General features: G+C 42.4%; 1 protein-coding gene across 12 annotated transcripts in view; it reads left to right on the top strand.

Annotated features, from left to right (window-relative positions):
- The window catches only part of KIAA1217 (KIAA1217 ortholog), a 339,766-nt gene that overhangs the window by 318,780 nt on the left and 2,690 nt on the right, over positions 1-18,296 (top strand). For 11 of the 12 annotated variants that reach the window (XM_030445014.1, XM_030445015.1, XM_008492705.2 and 8 more), the window contains 8 exons: positions 332-462; positions 702-849; positions 1,795-2,281; positions 2,913-3,093; positions 7,582-7,736; positions 8,308-8,454; positions 12,782-12,901; positions 16,338-18,026. In XM_030445014.1, coding sequence (XP_030300874.1) covers positions 332-462; positions 702-849; positions 1,795-2,281; positions 2,913-3,093; positions 7,582-7,736; positions 8,308-8,454; positions 12,782-12,901; positions 16,338-18,026 — 3,058 coding nt within the window. The remainder of the gene's footprint in view (positions 1-331; positions 463-701; positions 850-1,794; positions 2,282-2,912; positions 3,094-7,581; positions 7,737-8,307; positions 8,455-12,781; positions 12,902-16,337; positions 18,027-18,296) is intronic. The other variant, XM_030445023.1, reaches the window with a different exon arrangement.

Raw genomic sequence — 18,296 nt, 5'->3', positions numbered from 1 at the left:
CCCAGAGGGCTGGCTGTTAGATGTGTTTCACCACCCCACCTCCCCTTTGCAGCACAGCTGCCCTGAGGTAAGTCATGCTCAGCACATCTGCAGCCTGTCAGAGAAATCAATGCCTTGGGCTAGTTACAAGTGTGTTCCTATCCTGTGAGACTTACTCTCCAGCATCCTCAGCTCCCCTCATGGTACCCTGGTGGGTTTTTAACCTGTGGTGTCAGATTTAAAGGTGCCACAGTTGAGGTTTCTGGTTTAGTTTAGTCCATTCATCCACATATATGTGATTGTAGTCTGAAAATCCTTCCTACATTTTATGTCCACATTTTTGTTTTGTCAGTGAGCTGGAGGCATTTGTTGAAGATCTGAAGAGGGACTCCTCTGCTTCCAGCAAGACAGTTACACTGAAAGATGTTGAAGATGGAGCGTTTCTTTTGCGTCAAGTGGGAGAAGCTGTTGCCACCCTGAAAGGTTTGTGCTTTTCCTTTTTATTTTTGGTTCTTCTCTTTTAACCACAAGTGGCTGAGAGCAGTTTTGCTTTTTATTTGGGGACGTTTACTTTCGTTAGCTTAAAAAAATATTTGAAGTTAGGGTTAAGGAGCTTGTTGCATGGTCCCTGCAGAGAGATAGACACTCATTCATCCCATCATCCATTACTCCCCAGGCCTTTTAGAATTTTCTCTTGAGCTTCTCAGTTGTTCTCTTTGCAGGAGAGTTCCCGACGTTGCAGAATAAAATGCGTGCGATCCTCCGGATTGAGGTGGAAGCTGTGAGGTTCCTAAAGGAAGAGCCACACAAGTTAGACAGCTTGCTGAAACGTGTGCGCAGCATGACTGATATCCTCACCATGCTCAGGAGGTGAATTTATTTTTTTTTTTTCTTCCAAACTAAAAGATTTCCTCAAGCAGGGCTAAAACAACTTTCAGGTTTGGGTTCTCCCCTTTCACCCAGGCAATTCTAAGAAATGCTTTTTGCTTGGAGTTTTACATAGCTTCTTCCTGGAGCCCTCTTAAGGGGAATCAAATCAGCCTTTTCCTGTGTTGTGTGTAGTGGCTAAAATCTGGATCTGGTTTGCTCAACAGCCCTTGTCATCAAGATCTTCTGGTTGAAACTATTTGCCTCTGAACTCAAGGATTACAGATTTGGGAAGTACCTGGATGAGAGAGCTTACAGAGTGGCATCAGTCCCACATCTGAGATAAATAACTCCATGCATTTACAGCATTCTAAGTTAACAGAAATATTCCTTGACACTGAAAATGTGTGTCATAAAAAATGCAGCAGTAAGAAATAAAACAGGAAAATATTCTAAGTGGATAAAGATATAAAACTTCTGAGATAAATAAGTATTTTTCTATATGCTTGTGAATTCATGTGAATTCTTTTTTTGTTCTTTGCAAGAAAGATGTGCTGGAGAAACTTGAAATCTTAGATAAAATTTGTGTCCACTAAGTGCCAGTGTTTTGCTATGTTTGTCAGAATATATGAGCAGCAAATGACTGCTGATTTATATGAGGCAATAGGCACTGGATTTAGTTACTGCTCAAAACCAGTGAATCAGGCCAAATTATCAGTGGTGGTTGTCTCAGTTTTACTTAAAGAAAATTCTTAAAAACTCTTGAGTCCCTGACTCTGAGAGAAAGCTATAAAATCACACAACCAGGAACATCAGGGAGGAAAAACACCATTTTGATGGGTTTGATACAGGTGCTTTTGCCCTGCAAAAGTTTGTTGTTCATTACTGCTCATGATTGCCTGTATGCTAACCATGTGCCATGCCGTTCTGTTCACTTTGGTGGGACAGGCATGCTACAGAAGGACTGCTGAGGGGCACAGATCCATCCTTGCAATACTCTGCTATGGAAAAGGCCACTGCAGCTGAGAGTCTGAAAAACCAGGAAGAGCTCAAGCATGCTCAGGGGCATGCCCAGCAAAACCTCACGTCAGAGTCACAGGTGTCATCAGTCAAGTCAGAAGTTGTCCCTGTCTCAACAATGACAGTCCATCATGTGCAGAGCTCACCTGTTGTCATTCATCAGTCTCAGCACTCATCAGCCCTGGTCAGCCACTCCCAGGGTTCACCCCCTGCATCCAGCCACAGTGAAGCTGTGCCAGGAGGCAGCCACAGCTCAGCCACCCCACCAGCCCCTGTGCAAGAGCCTGCAACAGGATCTCAGCCCACACAAGCCACACCAGCATCACAGGTCTCCATCAATGGCACCACCATGCAAAGTCTTTTCATTGAGGAAATTCACAGTGCAAGTACCAGAAACCGAGCTGTATCAATTGAGGTATGGTGTATTCTGCTCAGCCAGTTGTCCTCTCTCTGGGTCTGAGCTCCCAGACTCCCTCTTGAGATGTGGGTGGGATGCTAACCAATAACCAGTAACCAAATTGAGTAACTGTGTTTCTTAAATAACCTTCATTTTAAAAATATCTTTTTAGAATACCTTATTTTTTAATACTAACAAATGATTCTCTGGCAATGCTTGCATTAGGGGATTTCATTCACTCTTTAAATCTCAAAGTCTTTCATATATGGAGAGGTAGGAGTGAAAGAATGTGAAGTTCCAGTGGTTTCACACAGGGATGTTGAGAAAACCCACAAGTGAACTCTCATGTCATGTTACAGACATGCATGTTAATCACCAGTGTGATATAGTAAGGCAGTGACCCAGATTTAAATTTTACCTTTGTTCCTTTAGTGAGCAGTGGCCAGTGTCAGTCTGTCATGTGTTTGTACCATATCTAGTACAGTGGAAGTCAGATCCAGTGCAGTTAGTGTTAATGTATTTCCTTGAGCTGTTGACAATAACTGAAAGAATCTATCCACATTGCCCTGTGTTGTTTACACATGGATTTTTCTTCTCAAGTGGTCATAACAGAAATCAGAGAAATAAATGTTTCACTGTTTTTGTCTAGAAAGCTGAAAAGAAATGGGAAGAGAAAAGACAGAATCTTGATCACTATAATGGAAAGGAATTTGAAAAGCTCTTGGAAGAGGCCCAGGCCAATATAATGAAGTCAATTCCTAACCTGGAGATGCCTCCCCAGCCACCAGCCCTGCCTAAAGGAGATGCAATTGAAAAGCCAGAAGTTTCAGGTAAGGTTTGCTAGAGTAAATGTTGCTAAAGAATTGCATATCCACAAAAGATCATTTATTTTTTTTTACTTTCTAGATTGTTTTAGTTTACATATTCCTGTGTTCTTGATCATGCTTGTGAGTATGTCCTTGAGGAATAATGCAAGTCCTGTGTACTAGATGCAGTAATTTTGCAGATTCCAGTGTGGGTAACCAGATGAACATGGATTTCCACATATTGCAACTGAGAGTGTGAATGACTCCTCATAAGCATAAGAGTACATCTTGCTTTTGCCAGAGATGAGATATCTGTATACTATACTATATCTATATCTAGTATACTGTGTTCAGTTTCACACTTAAAAGGTTAGCATTACAGAGAGCTCTGGAGAGAACCATGAACGGTTTAAGCACAAGTAGTCTTACCATAGTAAATCTAAAAAGCTCTTTTTGTTATCAAAATAAAATCAAGACATGCCTGAGGTTTTTGAGAGCAGGGAAATCTTTTAACTTTGCAGAACATGTTCTGACAAGTTCCAGCAATTGGAAGCTGAAGCTAGAAAAGCCACATTAAAAATTAGCTGTCAAATTTTAACATTTAGAGTAACTGATCAATACATTTCCATTATGTGGGATTCTCTGCCACTTTAAATCTTTGAGCAATAATGTGTTTCTTTCTGAACATGCTTGTGCATGACAAAACCTGCTTAAATCCTTGAACCTATGTTTAGTGGAAAGTTAGAATACTTGGTGTTAGTGATCCTTGCTGACTTCATAATCTAAATTATAAGTACAACCAATGTTTTTGGTAAGTCTCAGAGTCCTGAAATTTACCTGTGATGCTACATAGCTGAATTGTCTTGGGGAAGTGGAGAGATATGTAAAAATGAATTATGGTGACATTCATGGTAAGCATTCTGACTGTCCACAGCTGTGATAGAGATGTAGGAGTGTCAGGTTGAATGTGAATCAAGCCCTGATCATCTCCTGGAGGTCTCAGCCTATCCCATGGGCTCCAAACTGCAAACTGGCAGCTTTCTAGGCCAGCTGCTCCCTCCCCAGGCTCATTTCAGTTGCCCTTATCTAACTCCACTACTTCCTTCTGTAGCTGTGAAGACCAGAGCTGCATGCTGCACTCAGGGTATTGGTATGCCAAGGTTGCAGATAGCTCCAAAACAATGCCCTGGGGCTTGTGTACAAAAATCCATAAAGAATTTTTATGAGTACTTTCAGATCCAGCATTGTGTTCTGGGCACACTTTTAGCTCTGACAACTTGTGGCTCCTTGAATGTTTCAAAGCATACATACATTCTCTGTGAACCTCATAAAATAATTTCAGAATTCTGGCACTGTTCAGTGAAGTTACTGGCTATCAACAGAATTAACTTGAACTTGTATAATGTGTAGCATAAATAGAAAATGTCAGTGAAAATAAATACCATATGGTTGCAGTGAGCTGTGACATCTTAAAAAGTACAGACCATAGCAACAGAGAAGTTTTGTAACTCAGATAGCTAGACTGCTTCAAGAATACAGTTTTGCACAGTGTGCAGCCAGCAGATTTAATGAGAAATTTGATGAGACTCAGACATTTGCCTTCTGTTGTTCATAATGAATCCTGTAATGGTAACATAAATAATGGAACAGCAAAACTGTTCCTTAATATCTGATTAAATATCTCACATGCTACCCAACTCTTCTATGATTCAAGATGAAAATTGCAGTGTCAGTCTACTGTAGAGTAGAAAACTGAGTCACATGAAGAAAAAGAAACCACCTGCTTTCTAATGTAGTGCATAAGACATCTTGGCCATAAATTAGAAGAGTCCTCCTTTGGCTTTGCTGCAGAAGCCACATAGATCATTTTGCTAGAATATGTTGTCTCAGCCATTCTCCACACAAAACCTCATGAAGAAAAACTTATTTTTTCTGTTGAAAAGCACAAAACAAAGTAAAATCACACACTTTACACAGTTTTGCAGATGGCTTCTTAATATCTCAAGTCTAACTCTTATTTGTTACCAAGATTGTTCAGTGAAAAATATGGGGAATGTGTCTCGCTTGTACATTAGAAATTGGGCTCCTTCATTTCATTTTGTGCTTTCATATATGAAAATGCACTGATTTTTGCAAGTGCTGAGTGATCAATAGCTTCCACTAAAGAGAGTTGACTTATTTGACTACAAAAGCTGCTTCTAGGCAGGCATTATTATTTTCAGATGATTTTAAGACACAGTGGATTTTTTTTGTACAAGTAGAAATTTGTATGGTGGGAGAAATTAATTCCAGTCTGGCTGTGCCTGCTGAAGAATGCTTCAGTTCAGTGAATTGGCTGATGATAAAAAACAGCTCCTGTTTTAGTGCTGAGCCCTTTGGCACCAAAGAAGTTTCCATAAAATAGCCGTTTTGATCATGGTTGGTTTCCAACTGAGTGAATTGTCCTTGTCCATTTACTCCTTCCTCTGTAAATATGCTAGAAGAATTCAGCTGTAAGAGGGAAAAAAAAACAAAACCCAAAGTATTAGAAGGAGGCCTTTTCCTCAGGTTTTTTCCTCCATAATTTTATTTTCTACCCATTTAGATTGGGGAATTAACATGGTTTAGCGAAGATAATAGAAATCCAGCTTTAAAGTTTTGCATCTTGCCCTTTGTTGTTGCATTGACTGAGAGAAATCCCCATCACAGTCTCTCCTTAACGACTCCAGTTGCAGGATGTGGGTACAGCTGCTATTCACTGACAATTTCTCTTGCCTGTGGTTCTCCTTCTGATTTCCCATTTTGAAGATGGAGATGAATGAATGTCTTACATATGTGGAAGGAGATGGTAGGAATTTTTATGTCTTTCTGCCTTCCGTGTCTGTCATCCATCCTTGCTCCTCTTAAATGTGCAAAAAACTTTGGTGTCCTTGCAGTCAGAGCCACTACCAGTTTGAGGGTAGCAGCTTAAACCCATCAAAAGGAGTAGGGAATTTCACAGACCCCCACCTCACAGTCTGCTAAACACCATCTTAGGCAATACTCCGATTTTACAGAAGTAAGAGTCATCTGAGGTCATGAAAAACTTAGTGGTGTGTATTAACCAAAGTGGTATACTGTAAAGCACATCTGGAAGTTCACTCTTATTGCAGTCCTGTGAGAAAGTGCCAGATAAACAGGGAAGGAGATAGCACAGCAGAGCATTTCTTTAAGCTTAAACTGTTTCAAAGGACATTTGAGCTAAGAAGGGAACAAAGATGAGGCTGGGTCAGACAAGAGCTCTGTCCAGCCCCAGGGGCCAGTGAGCACATCAGAGGAGCCTGGCACAGCCCCAGGAGCTGGCAGTTATGCAATAACTTGCCAGAAGGGACTACTTAGCCCTAAACAGCTGTGTAATCCCCAAAGCAGGAGGTTTAATCCTTCTGGGTTATATTTATTCCAGCTGTTTATATAACATTGAGTAGCTGCAAGAAAGGTCATTCTCTCACTCTTGGAAACAAACCTTGTAGACAGCAGTGTTTGAACATGGCTGCTGTTGCCAGGTATGATGCTTAGTCCGTGACCAGAAAGACAGAGGGACAAGTCGCAAGCAATGTAATGCTGCTTCTGGAAAATGTGCCATCCAGTGACAGTGGGGAAGTGGAAGTGACAGCTGACTGGGGAAGCATCACGATGGGGAAATACCAGTTTGAGAAACTGTTTTTTTCTTGGAAAACTCTCATTGAAGACAAAGGGCTGGCTCTGCTGAGCTGTTGGATTTGGTATTTGAATCTTTGTGGGTTAGCCATATATACATATAGGACTCTTATATGATAATTCAAACTTACACATTCCTGGAATAGTTAGAAGTAAGTAAAGTGAAAACAATTGTGGTCTTAGAAGAGAAGCAAGCACAGTTGCTCTTGGTGCTCTCCTGCCCTTCTCAGAGGTGAGAGAACTCACTGAATTGGAGAGGTGGCATCTCCAGAGCAGTGTTTACATTTTCCTTCTCAGCCTTTGTGTGAACTTAGCAAGTTTTTTCCAGCTATGATGGAGAAAACTCTTCAGCTCCATTCCTAGCAGCTTGCCTCAGCACCTCCCAGCTAGAACAGCAATGTGTGCTGGCTGCTTCAGAATTTCTGCAAATGACAAGAAGCCTCCAGGTTTGGTGTTTTGCAAGTAGTCAAATCAGTGACCACACTACTTTATCTTGAACCTGACACCCAACTGAACCTTACGTGCTCCTTTACAAGTGGTTGGTTTGCAGAAGTGTGCTGTGCTGTCACAACTTGTACACCAAGGGCTGTCCCAGCCACAGTGACATGAAGGACAAGAGTTTTACTGATAATTTCTGGCTGAAGTGACAAGTTTTCTCTGTACAAATGCAGCACTGTCTGCTTTTGCTCAAGGTGTTTCCACTTGAATCCCAAATGTGTTTCTATTCTTAGATATTCTGCAGCAAGACCTTTTAAGACATATTTTTCCTTTCCAGTCCAAGCAGGGATGAAAATAATTTTTCCTAGGCTCATTTTGTGGTACTCTGTTTACTTGCAGAAGAAGTTCCTGATGGAGAACACGATAATGACAAACTGACCAAGTCCCCACCTCCTCCACCTCCACGGCGCAGCTACCTGCCAGGTTCAGGGCTAACCACAACAAGATCAGGAGATGTCATCTATACATCCAGAAAAGAGACTGCAGCTGTCAAGGTTTGATGATTCAGACTTTATGCAATCAGACTGTTGATGAGAAGAGAAACATTCCAAATCCTAGGCTGTGTCTATAAAACAGAAAATAAGTTGAGACAGAGCTACATCCTTGAGAGCCACTGAAACTGTGAACCAGGAAACACTGCTGTTAGGGCCAACACAAAAGGTTTGACCAGTTCTGTTTACAGGAGTTTTGTTGCCCTTATCTCCTAACAATGTAGAAAGCAAGTCACAGGCTGTTTTCATTTAGAGCGGTAAGAAGATTAAAAATAAAGAAGCATCCCTTACACAGATGGGGAAGAACAGCTCAGGTTTGGAAGCATTTTCACAGAATCTGTTCTTTTCCCTGAAGGAAGTGGAGGCAAGTCCCAGTTAAATAGCTTTTTCATCTGTGAACATGCTATCATATCAGTACTACTGGTTGCTTTTGAACAAACGAAGTAGCAGTATTCTTAAAAAAGAAGAGAGGCCTTGCATCAGGGGAACTGCAGTAGTGTTGAATTTTCTGTGTTCACTTTATGTCAGGATGGTTTCGCTATATTCTCAATCTGTGCTTTCTCATCCCCTGTAGGAATGCAGTGAAGATGCTGGGCAAATAGCACAATCCAAAGCCCCTAAAGAGGATCAGGCATTGTCTCGGAGCACAGGACATGCTGTAGCATCAGCTGCAAAAGAGGAAGAGGAAGAAGAGGGAGATAAAATAATGGCAGAATTACAGGTAATGCCCTTTGGGTTGCACAGGAAGACACCTGTGCCCAATATAATTTCTAGGCCCTCAGAACAATTTATAGCTCAGAACATGAACTAAAGTGTGTCTGCCAGTCTCACCACTTTATTGTGATGAGTGGTACACGTTTTGCAATACCACTCAAATTGTGCTTAAGAAGTCTGGAGCTGAGAGAGTGGTCACAAATGCAGGGGTCACCACCAGAGAATCTTACACATGTAGATGGGACAAGTAAAATATTGGTGTGCATTAGGGGTGGTTGTCCCTGGCCTAGCATTTCTTAATTAGTACCAGACCAGCAAGGTGCTGAGAGCCCATTATTTGTGTTAACACTGTGGGAATAAAAAATACAAGATTTGTTCCTGGAAGGCTGTGCTCACTGTTGTGTAACTGATATGTTACCAGTGGTATAGCAGTAGTGCTTTCTTGCTGGTCCTTCACTTGATAGCCCATAGGCTATTTCAGTGATGATGATGCTGCAGTAAAAGCCAGCTATTCCAGCTATCCTCAGCACAAGTTCAAGTTTCCCACATGAGGAAAGGACGTATGGATCAGCATAACTGGTTGTAACTTCTGTTGTTGGGGAGTTTCAGAGCACTTGCCAAAACATGAAATGATCCTGCTTTCCATCATCCTAAAGGTGGGTTTGGTGCTGCCCAGGGAGTATTTGCACCATAGGAGACATTGACATTAAACAGCATCTGTTACACATGATGAGTGCAGTCTGCTCACCTCTCACCCACCAGCACTTCAAACAGCTGGTTTGCAGGTTTACCTACAGCACTTTGCCTTTGTCCCTTGTGTGCTACTGGCTAGTGTGACAGGGGAGCTGGGGACAGTGAAACTGTCACATTGTCTTGTCTCCAGGAAAACAACCCAGCTGTGTTGCAACTGGTGACAACAGGGTCTGGAAAGGAGGGGTGGTGGGAGCTAAGAAGGACAAATAGACATGCTACCTCAACTGGGAATGACTTTTTAAGAGATAGTTTTGGGGACAAACAAAGCTCATTTTAAACAATACCAGAATATCAGGTACATTTTAGAAGGTTGACTGTGTACCGTGTTTTAGAAAGGGTGAACTGCTTGATGTAGGAGCTGCAGGCTCATTAGTGTGATACCAGTGGAAAATCAGTTACAGGATTCAGGCAGTGAAGAACTAAAGAACAGACATAAACATGTCTTTTCCAACCAAAACAACTCTATGATTCTAAACACAATATAGTGGAACACAGATCTGTGAAAGCAAGCAACACTCTTTGATCAGGTAACAGGTTTGACTGATGAACTGAATTGTATACCATAAACATTTTTGTAACTTATTGATCGAACATTATACAATTCTCTGATAAAAATCTTGCACATGGAGTATACAAAAAATATTAAAATAAAATCATAGAATGACTTGGAGCTGTCTGGCTTTGAAAGTGTTGTTTTTAAAGCACGTATTTATAGTCAGGCCCCACAGAGACCAGCTACAGGCCCAGTGCCACTGTGTATTTTCATCAACAGGCTGTTTAAATTTGCTGTTTAAATCAGCTTAATTAAAACTGGTGAAGGATAAGAGCAGAGAGATTATAGCAATCAAGAGCAACAAATACAGCCAGAGCACAATTGACTGTCTTGGAAGGGAATAGGAATTGCAGTGAGAAGTTCATAGGACATCCCAGGTCAGTGCCATTGCCACAGAATTAGTATCTGGGTGTAGCTCTAAGAAGAGTGAATGTTTTTATCTGTGTACAGGATCAGTGAGATCAGCCCTAGGCTGCTGCATCCATGACTAATTGTCCATGTGTCCAAGGTTCAATAAGAATAAGTGGTCCAGCACAGATTAGGGGTTGACCTGCTGGAAAGCAGCTCCAAGGAGAAGTACCTTGGAGTACTGATGGTCAATACATTATCCATGGGACAGCAATGCACTCTTGTGGCCAAGAAGACCAGTGGTGTCCTGGAGTGTGTTAAGAAGAGTGTCCAGCAAGCCAAGGGATGTTCTCCTCCCCCTCTATTCTGCTTCAGTGAGACCACATCTGGAGTATTGTGTCCAGTTCTGGGCTCTCCAGTTTAAGAGGGACAGGGATATACTAGAGAGAGTCCAGTGGAGATCTACAAGGATGATCAGGGGACTGGAATATCTGTCATATGAGGAAAGGCTGAGAGGCCTGGGTTTTTTTGTCTGGTGAGGACTGGGAGGGGACCTTATTAATGTTTCTAAATACTTGAAGGGTGGGTGTCAAGATGAGACCAGGCTCCTTTCAGTGGTGCCCTGTGATATGATGAGGGTCAGCAGACACAAACTGGAACACACAAAGGTCCACCTCAACATGAGGAAAAACTTTTTTTGCTTTAAGGGTGACAAAGCACTGGGACAGGCTGCCCAGAGAGGTTGTGGAGTCTCCTTCTCTACTGTTAAGACCCAGCTGGGCACATTTCTGTGTGACCTGCACTAGGTGATCCTCCTTTGTCAGGGGGTTGGACTTGATCTCTAGTGGTCCCTTCCAATCTGTGACTCTGTGTGTTCCCTATTTGAAAAGGCAATTTAAGAATATGAAGGTTCAGAAGAGACTTGAGTATAATGTGGAGGTGCCTTCACGGGAAGTACCTTTTTTAATCTACCAGAAAAAGACATAGTTGTCTCAGCTGCCCATCTAGTATCAGTATCAAAATGTATCACAGAAAAAGTGATAAATAAGCAAATTACCAATTACCAAAAGAAACAATAGATTCTTCATCATTTAAAGTCTGAAGAACTTTGAGGATGCCATTGCAGATGGTATGCCTAGCTCAGAAACACATCACTGCTCCCACAAGTGGGTAAACTTGGGAATTTTGTACCCTGTATTATGAGGAGCAAGACTACTTGTCCTAATTGTTCCCTGTCATCTTGGGTACTCTGGTCTATAAACACATACAAATAGGATGTAATAGAAAACCTGAAGAAACTCTACACCTCATTTTTGCACTGGATTTTCCCCATTATTGTTACTTTTCTGATTTTTCATAAGCATCCAATACATATAGGGAGTACACATTTTAAAAAACAAGCCTGATTTAAACTTGTAAGCAGGGCTAGTAATTTCATGCAGGTTGCCAAGAATTAAATGACTTCCCTATTACACGGTGTATGGATACAGTGCTCTCAGGTGTCACAGAACATTTGACTCCGGTGCTCTCCTCCCTTGTTCCCTGGCTGACAGAGCTGTCCTGCCTGTACATCTCACTGTTGTCAGACCATGCCTGCAGAAATCCCAGTGGTTCACACTTGGAGCCAGGACTGTGCAGTAGTGGCAGTGATAGTTCTGCTCCTCTGGATCTGAGAGTCTGCTGGAAAGAGAAACCCAAAGGAAATGGAAAGAGGGTAGCAAGACAAAGGGCTGAAAAGTCAAGGCCAAGCTCTGGAATACACACAGTGGGAGGAAAATAGTTACCAAGCTCATATATTGAGGAGTTTCCAGGCCAGGAGGAACCTGAAAGTAGACTGCCACCATCTGGAGTATCAAAGAGGGCTGTGGCAAAGACACAGGTTTCCAAGTTTAAGTAACAGTTATGTAGCTCTTGCATTATGGGTCATGAGACAGACAAATCTGGGAGCTGAGTTGACAGCAAGGGATGGAGATGTTAGATGCCACCTTTTTTCATTTATTGAGTGTGTAAGGCCTCCTGCTCCCACCTCTTCTTCACACTTCTGCAGGCAACATACAGGTTTCTTCCAGATGAGAACATCTGGGGAGGAAAAATTTATATTTCTGCCTGCCTGTCCTAGCCAGGGAAACATCAAACCCCACTTATATACACTGGGAATGGAGGTGAGGAAGCATAAAGGAAACACAGAAGTGTTTGGCTATGGTAAATGGAATAGAGCTGAAATTTGGGATTTGTTCATTTTAATACATAAAACCTTAAGTTTATTTTTTATGTGTGGTCAAATCCAAAAGTATATTTGGTGTGGTCTTTGAAGATATATCAGACACAAGGAAGTAAGTACTGTTACAAGCCAACAGTTTGTCATTGGCTTTCAACTTAAATTTGGATAGTTTGCAGCAACTCTGCCTTCATCTCCCTGTCTGTAAAACCAGAAATCAGGCTTGTGTCCCTGCAGGGGACATTGAGGACAGCATGTTGAGTTAGAGTGCAGTCTTGGCAAATTGAAGAGTATGCCCTATTTTCTGATAGTCTAAAATCTCTTTTATCTCATGAGCTTGTAAATAATATTGTTGAGCTGGGAATGTTAAAAGCAAATGCTCTTTTTGTAGTTGGTCATCTCCAGATATTTCTGCATAAAAGCTACTTGGTCTCCTGATAACCTACAGTATTTATTTCCTAGGCTTTCCAGAAGTGCTCTGTTATGGATGTAAACTCAAACAATCATGCTGAACAGTCCAGAAATGATACACATGTTAAAGACATAAGGCCTGGGACTTTAATGCAGCACAAGGAAAAGAAGGTAACAAGTGGCATTTGTAAACATGCCACGCGGTCTTGGCATAACCTTCTTTCCTTCAAGACTAATCTTACATCTTAAGTCCTCTTTTCTCTAACCCCCAACCACCACTCCCTAGTGGTTTCCTTCTTGTTTTCTCCGTATGGCTCAGAAACACTCATATGGAACATTATTATCAATTTATGGAACAATATGGAACAATATTATCAATCAGCATTATTATCAATCTACATTATATGTCTCATACAAGAGTTGCATGAAGTTTTATGATTCTACAAAAACAAAATTAAAATATTATCCATCAGTTTCCACCAAGGAGATGCTCATACTCCTCAGAATATCCTTCCAGAGCTGTTCTGGCAAAAGATGGTGAAGCATCTTTCCTAAGCTTTGTACTTGCCTTGAGGAGAAATTCTCTCAGTCTCAAGACCTGCTTTGAAGAATTTCTGCTTTATTTTGCAGAAATAATTATTAGATACACTGAAATCCCATTCAGTTTATCAGAAGATAGAGTGAAAGTTGATGAGCCAAATTTGCCCTTGCTCTGAAAGTTAATGGGCAAGATTCACTCTTTGGTAGTGGGACTTAGATGAGGTGCCATATGGGTGGGGCCATAGCCAAGCTGGCAGGAATTTCACATCTCTATCCCTGGGCTGGGGTTGCCATTTGAGTTGGTTGGTCTCAGTGGCCAGCCAATGTGCAGGATGAAGAAAAGAACCAATATTTCTGCATTTGCAGGCCTCTTTTTAAAGTTCAAGAAAAATGAATTGAATCATAGCTGGGTTTAGGGAGTCATGCAGGCATGGCAGCTTGTCAGCCAAATGCCAGTTTGCAGTAAAGAGGGATAATGGCAGGGAAGAAAACAGCTCTTCAGCACAGTATTTTAAGTTTGTCCTGTGTTCTTGTGTGTGTATGCAACATAGTAATACCTTCTCTGCTGTAGCATCATTAATTGCTCCCCAGGGATTTTATGGGAGACACTGTACTTCAACTTCATTTAACAGAAACTGAGACAGGGGGAGACAGGATTATTTTGCTGGGTCCCCAGGGCAGAGAAGAACACAACTGCCTTAACCACAATTAGCTGTATCTGCACAGGGCACTGCAGCTGTGAAGTACAAGCTGACTCCTAGATGGTGGTGCCTGGTACATTATTAGGACCAAAATCTATAACTCTCCCCAGATGGTACTGCTGCCAGGTCAGGGCAATGCACACAAGGACTTGGTTTGGAGCTGCCCAAACAGCAGTTCTGGTCTAAAGCTGCAAATACCTGGCTGGGTGAGGATGCAAGTTCAATGGATACAAATAAAAGGGGAAAAAAATTGTGGAGTCTATGACAGTGTTATGGAGAAAAAAAGGTGTGAATGTATCTCTTGTCGTCTTCCTTACTGCTGGTGTCAGAAGGAGAAGATCATATTATTGCATGAAAACTTGGGTCACCATTCAAGATGTGGCACATCCTGTAGCACAAATGTTTGTTTGAAAGGCACTGCCAAGTAATTGCCATAAACTGCTATTTACTGGAATAACACAGAGTCCAGGAAATTGAGGTTAATGAGATCTGGTTTTGTTATCTGACATGACAGAATGTTTATTGGCTCTAAATATGGAGCCTTATGGTCATGATAAACTCACAGAGGAAATTTTGTTGTGTTTCTATTTTTTAGTAGGAAGGGACTCCTGAAATGAGATATATTGTACATTGATGCCTGGAACAAGAAATAGAACTTTCTAAAAAAGATCTAGAGAAATGAGAGCTCAGTCACTGAGTCACCATATCCACAGAGAACAAGTACCATTAAATGGCCTGCCCTAATTCTGACATGTAATGGGACTGGGAGGCACTTACCACTTCTAGGCCTGGGGTGACCTCAAGGCCTGGTGTCCTGTTCTGACACCAGCTCTCAGCAGAAAGTGCAGACAGTGTCAGCATGCCCACTGATGCCTCACTGGCTGTGCTTGGTTCGTGTGACAGATCCTCCTCACTTAGCAGTATGAGGGGTGTCAGGGCATTTGTGGGGCAGCTGTGTAGCTGTGTATTAGCAGGAGCCTGTGCAGAGATGAACTGGGACTCGTCTGTTGCTGAATTTCTCACTCCTGCAGTTCGATTGTGTGTGAAGTTTTTCTGTGTAAAATCCTCAGACAGTATATAAGAAAGTAGCACATGATGTAGAAGCTGTACTGTGTGAGCCTCTGTGTGCACAGGGAGTACATGCACGACCCAGCCTGGGGATTTTGGTACCGTCACTCATTCACCTCAAATGAGAGGGCAACTCTCCTGACTGATCTTCTGTGTGTTGTGGTGCTCATATACATATAGTCTGTCATTCTGGTGTGTTAGGAGTCAGCTTCTAGTTTCAGCAATGTCAGCAGTAATGCTTTTGGCTTGCTGCTTTCCCACACTTGAGGCCAGGTTAATTTCCTCCTTGGCAAGCCCTCTTTTGACTGTAAATTTCTCACTTGTTTGTTCACAGACGTGGTATCTTTTCAGGTTACTCCCTCAGCCTGCTGGTTCCTGTTTATCCCAAGCTGTCCCTAGCACTTAACAAACCAAACCCCAGAGGGCATTTGGAAATTAGAAAAGTCCCCTTCCATTTGCTTTTCTGAGAATATACAACTTTTGAGCTAGGAGATGACCTCTCTGTGTGCTGTTTGGAGTTGCTTTTCTAAATGAATATAGCTCAGTGTTTCGTTCTGCACTTCCACAGCTGCTACAGAGTGCCAGTAGTAGTTTTGGAGGAGTACATTTATGCTGCAGTAAGGATTTAGAAACTCAGTCTGTGATCATATTAACCATAATTGACCAGTGCTGCTCAGGTGTGAACAACATTCAAATCAGTCAGCTTTTACAAACCTTCCTTGCAAGGCAAGCCAGGCTCATGCGTTTGGCTCTCCTGTGAGAGAGCCAGCAAGCCATAGTGTCCTGCTGTCAGCCCTTCCACATGAGGTTTCCTTCGATATTTCCCAGCAGAACTTAATCATATACTGTGAATCTTTTCAACTTCAGTCTTATACAAGCTATGGTTTGGTTTCGTTTCGTTTAGTTTTGTTTTGTTTGGTTTGGTTTCATTTGGTTTGGTTTGGTTTTAAGCTGGAAAGTGAAGGTCAAGCTAGCACTGTGTTGGAAGTCAGGTAATTAGTGTGCTTTTACATATTCTGGAGGCTTTGTTAAGGCAGGAGCCCTGGGTAACAGCCCATGCTGGCCACATGCATAACATAGAGCAGGAACATCATGTGCTGTTCTGCCAGAATTGGGAATTTTGCCCTGAAGAAAGGCAGGGATCAGATGACAAGATCAGACATGCCTCTGCAGCAGTAAACAGTGGTGAGTTCATGAGGGCTGCCCTGAGAATATGATGATTAATTTTGAGGAAACAAAAAGAAGTCCTGTAAAGGTAACAGCCCTGAATAACTAAGTAATCCAACTTTCCCCCTTAGGTGTGTGGGGCTACAACAGGATCTCCCACAGATAGTGACCATCCTAAAGAGAAGAGGGAAGGGAAAACTGAAGAAGAATTGGGTTCTGATTCATCCAGCACAGCTGACAGTAAAATTGGCTTTTCAAAGAATGACAGTCCTACATTTAGCAAGGGTTTGTTTGTAGACAGTAGAGACTATTCTAAGAAAAACCTCCAGAATATAAGCACAAATGTATCTGGTGTCAGTTTGACAGCGGATGACAAACGAAGAGGGGCTCAAGATATTTTAGGATCACATTTTCCAGCTGTTGAAACAGGAAAACAAAAGTCAAACTGTGGACTCTCACGAGATGCTTTCCAGGGCCTGCCACAGGGTGGAGACTTGCAGACCACGGGCAAGCACATTCCCATCAGCAGCGTTGCCCCCCTCATGAGGCAGACGCAGGAGGCTTTGGGGCCTCAGCCTTCCTCAAATGATCAAGAAGCTCCTGCAGTCAACTATAGCGAGGTTGTGCTAAGACCCAAAGTGTCCAGAAGTAACAGCATGAACAGTATTGAAGAGACAGACTCTCCAGCTGGCTCTCTGAGTGACAACAACCCACCCCCAGAAAACATTGCCTTCATGATTACTAAAACAGCTGTCCAGGTCCTCTCGAGCGGGGAAGTTCATGATATAGTCAGTCGGAAAGGGGGAGATGTGCAAACAGTGAACATTGATGCGAGGAAGGATGTGCCATCTGAGAAGGGCACCTCAGAAAACACAGACAGTGAAGAGCCAGTGGTGTGTCTGGACAAAAAACCTGTCATCATCATTTTTGATGAACCAATGGATATTAGATCAGCATATAAGCGACTTTCTACAATTTTTGAGGAATGCGACGAGGAGCTGGAGAAAATGATGACGGAGGAGAAGATAGAAGAGGAAGAGGAGGAGGAAGAAAATGAAGCACATGGAATCTCTGAGAGCCAGAAGGAAGAGCCACAAGCAGTAGATGACAGAAAAGCAATCACAGAGTATTCAGCAGCTCACAGTCTCAGTGAGCAGTATGGGTTTAACCTCCCATCTTCCTCTGACTCAACAGAAACCAGACCTCCTGCAGAGGAGGAAAGCACAAAGGCAAATTTTAACAAATACCGTCAGATCTATGGGCTAAGCACAGAAACACACTTGGACTCTCCTGATCAGTTTGGAAGCAGGCAGGACTCCAAGAAAAAATTTAAATTCAAATTTCCTAAAAAGCAGTTGGCTGCTCTGACACAGGCAATACGGACAGGAACCAAGACTGGGAAGAAGACCTTGCAGGTTGTGGTCTATGAAGAAGAGGAGGAAGATGGGACCTTGAAGCAGCACAAGGAAGCAAAGAGATTTGAAATCACTGGGTCTCAGCCTGAGGACAGTGACAAAAGTCCTTCTGGGAAGCAAGAGGAACCCTCTGGAGTTGCAGTGCCTCTGTCTAGGACTGATGAAATTCGACAGAGTACATACCGAACGCTAGACAGCCTTGAGCAGACTATAAAGCAGCTGGAAAACACCATCAGTGAAATGAGTCCAAAATCTATCCCTGAAAGCACATACAGCTCTGAGGGAAGCACTGTCCCCTTCTCTGCCCAGATAGTACCAGAGACCCCACCCCGAGAGGTTGTAGTGCTGGATGAGAGCCTTGCTGGTGTAGAGCCCCCTCCGTCAATCCCAGCCACTTCACGTAAGGTACCTTAGTCCAAGAAATCAAACTTCCAGCTGCTTTCTAAAATCTGCAATAATAACCATTAAACAAGAGGGTCTTGTGATTTGTTTGCTTCCTTTCAGGTGGCTTGTTTGGGCTCCCCATGAGGTGTCTAACAGCTAATAGACCACTGGTTTTTTGGGGGTTGTTGTTTGTTGTTTTTTTTTAATAAATCTTTGCTGCTGATTGGTGATGGGCAAATGCAGGGGAGCTGGGTCAAATAATCTGCTGTGTGAAATGACAAGCATCACTGA

Source organism: Calypte anna, chromosome 2 (genome assembly GCF_003957555.1).
Source record: "Calypte anna isolate BGI_N300 chromosome 2, bCalAnn1_v1.p, whole genome shotgun sequence".
Taxonomy (NCBI): domain Eukaryota; kingdom Metazoa; phylum Chordata; class Aves; order Apodiformes; family Trochilidae; genus Calypte; species Calypte anna.
Note: the sequence above shows the minus strand (reverse complement) of the source record. Positions and strands in the feature narration are given on the sequence as shown.